Source organism: Salmo salar, chromosome ssa20 (assembly GCF_905237065.1).
Source record: "Salmo salar chromosome ssa20, Ssal_v3.1, whole genome shotgun sequence".
NCBI classification, from domain to species: Eukaryota; Metazoa; Chordata; class Actinopteri; order Salmoniformes; family Salmonidae; genus Salmo; species Salmo salar.
Window position 1 is genome coordinate 67,033,073 of NC_059461.1, and position 10,474 is coordinate 67,043,546.

A 10,474-nucleotide genomic window follows, 5' to 3' on the forward strand; every position below is an offset into this window, starting at 1 on the left:
AATAATATGAAATGCTCTGAGACCAGGTTGAAGCAAGGGATGAATTGTGTGTCAATGATGATTGTCAACTAATAAAGGAAATGTTAGCAAAATCAAATAGAAAAGTAAATATAATTTTTCTTTGATTGGACAAATGTGTTTGCTTAAACAATCAATCCATGGACCATGAGGTCAAAATTGAAATCCAATGGTAGTCATAGGGTGAGAGATTCCGTTACAGCGCTTTGAGACAATGTGTCTCAGAGACTGTCCTTGGTTCATAACAGCTATTGTAGCTTCACAAAGCATATCTTTGTTTCGCAACGATCCTGTAATCTTAACATTTTTGCATGATAAAAGAAACCTTGACCCCACATTGAAACCAATGAATGAATCATGGTGAAAATAAACATGAAAATGTTTCTTGCATAGTGTACATATTTATAAGGAGTCTTCTGTGAATGAAGTATAATAGAATAAATATTGCCACATTTTCCTTATTTAATGAACAGATTTAAACATTCTGACATTGCTCATCCTAATATTTATATTTATATATTTCTTAATTCCATTCTTTTACTTTTAGATGTGTGTGTATTGTTGTGAATTGTTAGATACTGCTGCACTGTTGGAGCTAGGAACACAAGCATTTCACTACACCCGCAATACTATCTGTTAAATATGTGTATGTGACCAATAAAATATGATTTGATTTGATTTGATGAGCAATGACACATAGGCCACTTCTAGTCTCATTGATGGAAACAAAATGCCTAAGCGCATTAGAAGCCTCATATTGGCTCATCAGATAACTTTCCCACATGATATGAAACCCAAACAATTGTGCAATTTACCCTTTCCCAAAGCCTATCTAATATGTCCCTCCATTATAATTGGTGTTACTCTCAGCCATGTGTAGATGTTTTGAATAATGTACTGGTTGTTCCAACTATTTGTAGCTTTTTCTATCCCTCTGTGTTTCTGTTTGTTCCCAACAGTGTTTCTGTGACTGATATTTGTGACCTTCACATACTCAATAAAGTAGGACAACACATTGAATCACACCCCACTACCCTCAAGCACCATAGGTCTACTCATAATTATTCAATATTGATGCTATAACTAAAGCCTACTTACAGAGCTTTAGACTATACATATACAGGTAACTGCCCAAATAAAGGAAACACCAATATAAAGTGTATTAATAGGTTGTTGGGTCACCACGATCCAGAACAGCCTCAATTCACCTTGGCATAGATTCAACAAGTGTCTGGAACTATATTGGAGGGATGTGACACCATTCGTCCAAGCGAAATTCCATAATTTGGAGTTTTGTTGATGGTGGTGGAAAACGCTGCCTCAGGCGCAGCTCCAGAATCTCACATTGGTGTTCAATTGGGTTGAGATCTGGTGACTGAGACGACCATGGCATATGGTTTACATAATTGTCATACTCATCAAACCATTCAGTGACCACTCATGCCCTGTGGATGGGGGCAATGTCATCCTATGGGGGCATAGCCACAGTAGCCAAAATAATGGCAATTTTTATACATGACCCTAAGCATGATGGTTTTAATTGCTTAATTAAGTCAGAAACCACACCTGAGTTCGTGATACTTTATATCCCTAATTTATACTCAAGTTTTTCCATTATTTTGGCAGTTAACTGTACATCTCCCGCCCAGGGGCGGAAATCCCGGGGGGGACGGGGGGGACACGACCCCCTCATCCTGGGAAAAATATGATTTGTCCCCCCCAATATATCACTGAAACATAACTATGTAATTTAAATAATATTAATAATACGCAATGAAAGCAATTGTGCTGATTATAGACACTTAATAGCGCGTTTTTAAGTTTCAAAAGATTGCGACCCCCCCACCCTTTGCCTCACAATGGTTTGATCCACTGCCAGTTCCTTAGCTTGATAGGTAACAGAGAGGTCGTATCTACTGTCTGAAAGGCACTCAATGCACGTAACTGACGTGAGGTTAATCCAGTCAATCACGCACACACACTAGCTGAATATGCAGAGCTAGCGCGCAAATATTAACTATTAAGCTAGCTAGTACCTATTCCATTTATGTGGCGTCGTCAAAGATGGAATCTTTGCTATCGTCAATGTATTCCAAGATCAGCATGCAGATGATGTAAGTTAGTGCTTCAAAGTCCCTGTGATAAGGTTAGCGATAAACTGAAATCCAAACTGAACAGAACTACACTCTCTCCTACCATTGTCTTAAATATATTTAATGGTCTCGTTGCAAAAGCTAAATTGTTGCAAGGGAACTTTTATTTCTTTATTTATTTTATTTCACCTTTATTTAACCCGGGTTGCAAAGATTATAGCAAACACCACTGAAACTGAATTGGTGCTCGCTAGCTTTGCAAATTCAGCTATTGTTGGAAGCCAGCCAATATGAAACAAACTATTAAAATTACAAAAGGTTGCAGCATATGTTGTGTAAATGGTGAACTCATACAGCTGTCAACTCTTGTCATTTTAATCCGTTTCACATTTGCTAGCAACCTTTTAGATCAAAGCCCAAATAGAATGATTGAAGATGATAGAAGGCCATCTCCTACTGTAAATAACCTACACACTGTGTGTGTAGCCAGCCAGCCAGGTAGAAAAATGGCAGAAAAATAAAAGACGGACATCAGAGAATTTTTCAATACACCAAAACACATAGTAAGAACCCTAGTAGCCTAATATCTCAAAGACTAGTTGATAAAATGTTCATAAGAAAGAAATGAAATTCTAATGGAAATGTTTCACAATGATGTCATTAGGCAGAGCAGGCAACAGATGGCACACAGACAGCAGAGTTGGGGACAGATATGCAGGGACAGACTGGCAGAGACAGGGAGTCTCAGGTAAGTTTGTTGAGTCTTTGTTTGGCAACATTATGAAAGGTTCTCAATTTTTTTGACTTGTAAAATAGGAACCTAATTGGAAAATGCCATGGATACCCCCACTCTCAACTTAAACTGGTGACTGAACTAAGATTTGTTAAAGGCAATGGTATTGCTGTTGTGATTAGTTGTGTAGTTTTGGGTACCGGTAGTTAGGAGTACGGCAAACACCTTATTTCTTTGGTTCCTCAATATACATTTACCATATTACAATGTAGGCTATGTGTTACAGCAATACTTTTGGTGTCCCCTTCAGGAAATGCTCTTGAGAAAATTTCATGTAATTGTCCCCTCCAAAGTTGATATCAGATTTTCGCCCCTGCTCCCGCCATACATTGTAATTTATAGTATGTGAGTGCTGAGGTAGGCTATACTGTACACTAGACCGACGTCTGCCGTGTCTGTACATCATCCACGGGAAAGGGAGGGTTAACGAGGCAGCATCTCCTCCCTCTTTGCGGCCTAGACGATGACGGACCCAGGTGACAGTTCACCGTGCAGACCCCGGGCATCTTCTGAGGTTTCTGGAACGTAGCGGGGTGGGGCCCCTCTGATGCGCAACCAGAAAGCCGATCCAGACCGCGAATGCAATGGGCTCCTCACTGCAAATTCAGTCTATTTCAGTTTAAATTATATTAGCTGTGTAGAACTAGTAGCCTACAAAGGACTTTCCTCATTTGTATTATAAGGCTCTTCAATTTCTTACCATCCAGCAAGCATCGTAGGATTTCTGAAAAATAGAGACATAGGTAGACACGTACATTTTTCTGACTGGACAGAATTTGAGTGGGCGCAGGGAGCATCATTTTCCCGTCTCTGGTCCGTGAGTAGGACGTTCATTCAGGCCTCTCTCACCAGTAGCCTAACACTTTGATTCAGATTTGAAGTGCATAGGTTATTATATATCCATCGTTGATTATGGCCTGGCCGTGCATCACACGGGCTTGCTGCATTAACCGCTTCTGGAGTGAGTTAGACAAAGCGGACATCGCCGTGCCTTTGGTTTTCACGAAATATTCGGATGTGGCCGAGGTGCAACATCTCCATCCTCAGCCTCCATCTAGACAGACGAGGACCGGCCCCATCACCATAGAAACCCAGCCTTCTCACAGTGAACAGGAGGCGGCGGCGGCGGTAAAGGCACCGCCCGCGAATGGTGCCGCATCAGGAAAACATGGCTGTAGTGCGTCTGTGATGCGCCAGGATTTCAGGGAATGGAAAGATATACGCCCGGAGCCCAGCTGCAAACCCAAGAATGAATATCACCCCTCCGCGACACCTTTCCACAACGTAACACAGTATCAGAAGGATTATAAGCCATGGCCTGTCCCGAAAAAGGGAGACCACCCCTGGATCCCCAAACCCAGCCCAACCGCCTCCTCCGATGCCCAAGAACGGGGCGTGGGAACCACATCGAAGCATGCAACTACAGAGCCCGAGAGCGGTGTGGAGAAGAGTGAAATTGAAGAAAAGGTGCAAGAGAAAGAATCCAAAGAGAGGAAAAAGAAACCAGTGAAGAAGGAGAAAACTGTAGAGAAGAAAGTGAGTGCCAAAATGGAGGGACAGCCACCGGCAGATGTCACTGTGGAGGGGAAAGGAAGGGCAGCAGCAGACGCGCTGAACAGACAGATAAAACAGGTCGTCTCAACTGGCACTGGCAGCTCTTATAGGTGAGGATCTGACTACAGTGGGACTATATCTATTTCATTGAATGTTTATTATTGAATTACATTATGCACACATGTTCTGCCTCTGAAATATACATTTTTTTCACTGATTAAATATATCAACCCTAAATTAAACATGGAATGTAGGCCACAAATAACTTTATTGTGGAGACCAAAAGTATTTTAATAAAAATTCCTAACACAATATTTTGTGTTGCCTAGACAATACACAATGTACAATTTATTACACAACATCTTAATATATCATTACAGTAACTACCTAAATACATGCATCAATTGTTAATCAATTTATTTAAATGTTGTGCACATGTTGGTAAGCTAAGAACATATTGTGCACAACATCTAAATACAATTGATTAACAATTGATGCATGCATTTTTGGTAGTTACTGTAATAGCAGTAGCAAAGCCAAGATGCATGTAGCCGTCTGTCTATTGACAATAAAACACACATCATCCCTACTGGGCTATATAATCTACTCAGGAAAGCCCACTCTACCTCTCCATCATGAACTGTACATGTCTGTTTTTTTCTAGATTCATCCTAAATGGTTTTTTTTGTGAGATATTTGATCTAACATACAGAATGTTCTCTAATTTCAGTGTCCTGTGATCTAATATTGTCATAGATAGCTGCTGCAGCATTGATTTCTCCACGTTTCATCCTCCTCTATGATATTACCAGATCAATACAGTGGCACATCATGTCAGGGCCAAGGCAGTAAAGGAGCTCTGTCTATCCCTAAGGCCTCTCTGGAGGGCCTCTCTCTCTCATTTGTTTCCCTCATTTTTGACTGCATGGTCAATTTGTTTTTGTGTAAAATGTGTAGATTGTTTTGCAGTTGTCATCTGTGGGTGAAAGGAACCAGAAACCCTGTGTTGTAGTTATTGTAATGGGGAGTAAAGTGACTAACGAGTCATGCTACCCTCCCTGTGTAGACTTCGGCTGTAAATCTGATTCATGTAAATCTGAGTCATTTCAGTCCATTTCCTTCCACAGATTTTGGGCAACAACATTGTTTGTCTGGGATTCATAATAAAACTAAGTGATGTTTTTGATGATGAACAGTGGAACTAATGCTGAGTTTGCTGATTCATTGTTTTTCAGAAATGAGTTCAAGGCGTACAAAGACGTGAAGCCAGTGAAGGCAACCAAGCCCCAGTCTCAGTACAAACCGCCTGCGGATGACAAGGACAAGTCCAGCCTGGAGACCAGCTACAGCGCCACCTACAAGGGGGAGCAGGCTAAGGGGCAGCCCACCGACAACAAGCTGCTGGAGCGCAGGAGGATACGCAGCCTGTACAATGAGCCGGGCAGCAAGGAGACCACCAAGGTGAGCCCACATCAACATGCATGTGACAATGAACAGTGACTATTTTATGTTAAAATGTGTATCTAATTGCACAAAATACATGAACAATTTCGAGTTTTCAAACCCGTTGCTGTGACGGGCCGATTCATGTTTATATCTCAGTGAAAATGAGAATAAATCCAAATAATTCTAATTAAACTTCAAACTGCATCAGTTACATTGGACATGGTTGTTTTCATGTATATTTTCTCCTTCAAGCAATATACTGTTTTGATTTATGTGCTACAGTAATAACAATTTAGATCATGAAATTTCATTAGGAAATTCTACATATTACAAACATCCCTGTAGCCTGTTTCATGGTCCTAATAACTTTGCAATGTTGTACAGTGTAAAGTCCCAGAATAACTTTCTAAACTACAAAATGAAGATAAGCATTAGCACATCACAAAACGTATGTAATCAATCAGAGTTAATTAAATCTCCACATGCATGTTCGTGAGCGGTAGGAACGTCTCATGTGTCTGCATGCTGTGTTTATATGGCCCCTCCGTCTCTCACTCTTGTAGGATTGTTCTGAGACCGAGAGCAGCTCTATTCTAGATCTGCTGTAGTCAGGTGTGTTGTCAATTTATTCTGGAAGGCATGGAGGTTGACCTCAAATTAACTCACACCTTGATTAATGCACCTTAACCAACAGGACTAGGGTCACATTAGCCACCAAACTGCCAGACAATTCATCCTTCAGCAAAGCTGTCAGCCACATCCTCAGAGTTTGCACTGCCTCTCTCAAGACCACCAAGGGAGCTTGGATTCATTAAATGAATGTATTGTTTTCCATGACATTTCACCTCTCAATCCTTTGGTTTGATTGGTGTCAGGAGAGGCACCTTCTACAAAGGGAAAATAGCACAATTTTCTTTACAACAAATCATAATTCATTAAATATGACCAAAAATATAGTCTCATCCCAGGGAAAGGGAATAAGATTGTGCATATTATGTTAGCGGTTAATATACTAACCCCAACTTTATACTGTAAGTTTGTATTTTAGACACAACGCTTTTTTCTAAAAAGAGATTTTGTTCTAACCACGCATTGCAAATATTATCAACAAGATGGTGACATTTGCTCTTTTATTTTTATTTGATGTTAGTAACAGTATGTAACTGTATCTATTGCATGCTCAGAATAAATATTTACTGTAACATCTCCAGGAAATGAATTGCCAGTGTTCACCTTAGAGATTCATGAGCTCTTTGTTTCATTGTAGCATACAGTATCAGTCCAAAGATGATACTGTAACCTGTACTGATGACATTTTGGCTGCGCAGTTTACCTACAGTTTTAGGAAGATGTCAAGTACAAAATGCCCTCCTCTCTGCCTCTGTAGGTGGACAAGACAAAAACCAAACCAAAAAAGACAACAACAACGAGCAAAATGGTGAAAAAGGCGAAAGAGAAGACCATCGCTGGTGCACTGTCAACCAAGAAGAAAACCTCCGCGAGCACCAAGCCAGACGAGTCCAAGCCAGAGGGAGGCGTTATCTCAAAGAAGAGCAAAGAGATAAGCAATAGACTGGCTGAGGCAAAAAAGTAAAAACAAAACATCTCTGCACTACTTTATTTAGGGAATTAAAGGCTGCCTAATGAATTAGAGGACTCTCATCCATTTGGTCTTTCTCTTTCTCTCTGTATTTTCCTTCATGTTCCTCATCTCTATGTATACGCACTAGATGTGGAGCTTTTAAGTTGACATTTTGACGTTTTCACCATGCTGTCGTTTAACTATAATGTCTTGTGCGTGTCTGTGTGATCGCGGGTGTGTGTGTGCGAGTGTGCACTTACTCTCTCTGTTATAAGTTCAGCACATATTTCGCACATTATTTTGTTGCATTTGTCAATCTTTTGTAGAAATAAAACCATTGTAAAACAGAGAGTCATTGATACACATAGTGTACGTAGAGAACCATATATGGCTCTTAAATGGCTGTTGAAGGCAGTGAGAGGTTTTGATTGTTTTTCTGACTATCTATCCTCATAGTGATGATGGACTGTCTCTGTTCTTCTTTTCCATCTCTTAGACTGCATTGACTATGTGGTCCCTGCAGATATAAAATCTTAATTACTGTAGCGTTTCCTGGTTACAGTGACTCCACTCTTTGGACCTAGATTTCATTTAATTATTTGGAAAGATTTCTGGTTTCATCAATTTGGTTGCTAAGGAACCAGCTGAACTGTAATGTCATTTCTACAGCTTGCATGTAAGGCCCTCTTTCTGGTTGTATAGTAGCATTCTAGTATCCTATTCCCACGGTCACAATCTAGTTTGTAATTGAAATCATTCATGAGAAATCAAAGGGGGCAAACCATTTCCAGAATAACTGCATGTGTAGTGATAGTCTGATCTCATACCATAAGTGTCTACACAAATAAACAACAAAACTGTCACTGACTTACAGTACAAAAGATGGCACGTAGTATTCTAGTGCCTACTGAATACTGAGCTACATCCTTCCCTGTAGCTCAGTTGGTAGAGCATGGTGTTTGCAACGCCAGGGTTGTGGGTTCGGTTCCCACGGGGGGCCAGCACCGGGAAAAAAAATGTATGAAATTGTATGAAATGTATGCATTCACTACTGTAAGTCGCTCTGGATAAGAGCGTCTGCTAAATGACAAAAATGTAAATGTAAAAAATGTACTGAAGCTGTTATGTCAACCCACCAGCTTTGTAGTTCTGCCTTCACACAGGTGGTTCTACTGCCTTCTTCAATGTGAGAACCACTTTGTCAACTTTCCAGTTATTTGATACAGTATGAAAACTGATGTATTTCTGATAATACACATCTCTTTAATTATATGTCGTTATTTTATCCATTACAAAGCTGTGATGCTATTTGTGTGCAAAACCATGTATAATGTTAAAAATGAGCATATGTATGATATAGGAAATAGGATTTTGTATTTACTCAATCACCTCCACTTTCTTCAATGGGCTCAGTAGTTAGGTGTAAAAAGATAAGGAGTGGGCCAGGATTAGAAGATCAAAATCGCTTTTTGGAACATGCAGCTGCCTGTCTGGAACCATTGATATCAGATCAATTCACAGTGAATGTGAGTGCTACTCTCACCCTGTCTCTCTTATGTCTGTGTACCTGCAGTCCGCCAGTGTGTTACAGTATGTGGCAGTCCTCCTCCCATATGCTGTTGTGCGTCTGCTACTGTCTATTGTATCCCCAGACCAGCCTGCTCTCTGCTGCCTGTCAGGGTTCACTGTGTTAGACCTCCGCAGCCCACCGGCTCCTAGCGCCTGCCCCCCAGTACAGTAACTAACGTGTTGAGCACACCACACCTCGGTGCTATGACTCTCTGAACTATATGCTGTCAGTTTGATGCTAATGTACTCAAACCGTGTGAAATGATGACAATATGATGTCATATACTGCAGATGTGTTGTGATTGTGTGCTTGTATTCTCAGCTTGCTCTGAATGAACTGATTAAAAATGTTGAAGCAGAATCTGAATGTTGTGATTTATTATCATGATACAGTATTAGTTAATGCACCTATCTTGAAGGCTTGAACTGGCCCATTGACACTCTCTCAGACTCCTTCAGAAGATGTACAGTGCCCTCCACTTATTTTGGCACCCTTGGTAAATATGAGCAAATCGGGCTGTAAAAAAAATCTTTGCTGTTTATCCTCTTGGTCTTTCATTCAAAATATTCACAAACAATCAAACCTTTAATTGAAGTAAATTGATTGAAAAAAAATTATGTGAAGTAAATGAAATAGATATTTTTCTCTAAAACGTGTGCCACAATTATTGGCACCCCTAGAAATTCTTATGAGTAAAATCTAATTGAAGTATATTCCCATTCATATTTTACGTTTTTATATTCACCTGAGTGATTAGGATTACTTAAATGGTAAGCCATGACTTCCTGTTTCACTGGGGTATAAATATGAGGTGACACACAGGTCAAGTTCCCATAGTCATCCATCACTAAGGGAAAGACCCGAGAATACGGTAATAATGTGCGACAGAAGGTTGTTGAGCAGCACAAATCAGGAAATGGCGATGAGAAAACAGCTCAATGGTTGAAAATGCCCTTTTCCACTATCAGGGCAATAATTAAGTTTAAAGAAACTGGAGATGTTAACAACCGGCCTGGAAGAGGACTTGTGTCTATATTGAACACAGTGAGGAGGATGGTTAGAGTGGCCAAAAAATCTCCAAGGATCACAGCTGGAGAATTGCGAACGTTAGTTGGGTATTGGGGTCAGAAAGTCTCCAAAACTACGATCAGAAACCACCTACATAACCACAAGTTGTTTTAGAGGATTGCCATAAAAAAAGCCTTTGCTGTCATCGAATAACAAACTCAAGCGCCTACAGTTTGCCAAACATTACTGGAACATTCAATGGGACAGGGTTCTATGGTCAGATGAGACCAAAGTATAGCTTTTTAGAAACAAACACCAAAGGTGGGTTTGACGTAGACAGAAAGATATCCATGCAGAAAAGTACCTCATCCCACTGTGAAGTATGGTGGTGGATCTTTGATGTTGTGGGC

General features: G+C 40.3%; 1 protein-coding gene across 1 annotated transcript; it reads left to right on the forward strand.

Moving 5' to 3' along the window:
• Nucleotides 1-3,422: 3,422 nt before the first annotated feature.
• ma6d1 (MAP6 domain-containing protein 1) lies at nt 3,423-9,416 on the forward strand. The gene is given in 3 exon segments (NM_001173927.1): nt 3,423-4,568; nt 5,694-5,919; nt 7,292-9,416. Coding segments are annotated over 3 exon segments (1,185 nt in total). The 5' UTR covers nt 3,423-3,816; the 3' UTR covers nt 7,499-9,416.
• The last annotated feature ends 1,058 nt before the right edge of the window (nt 9,417-10,474 follow it).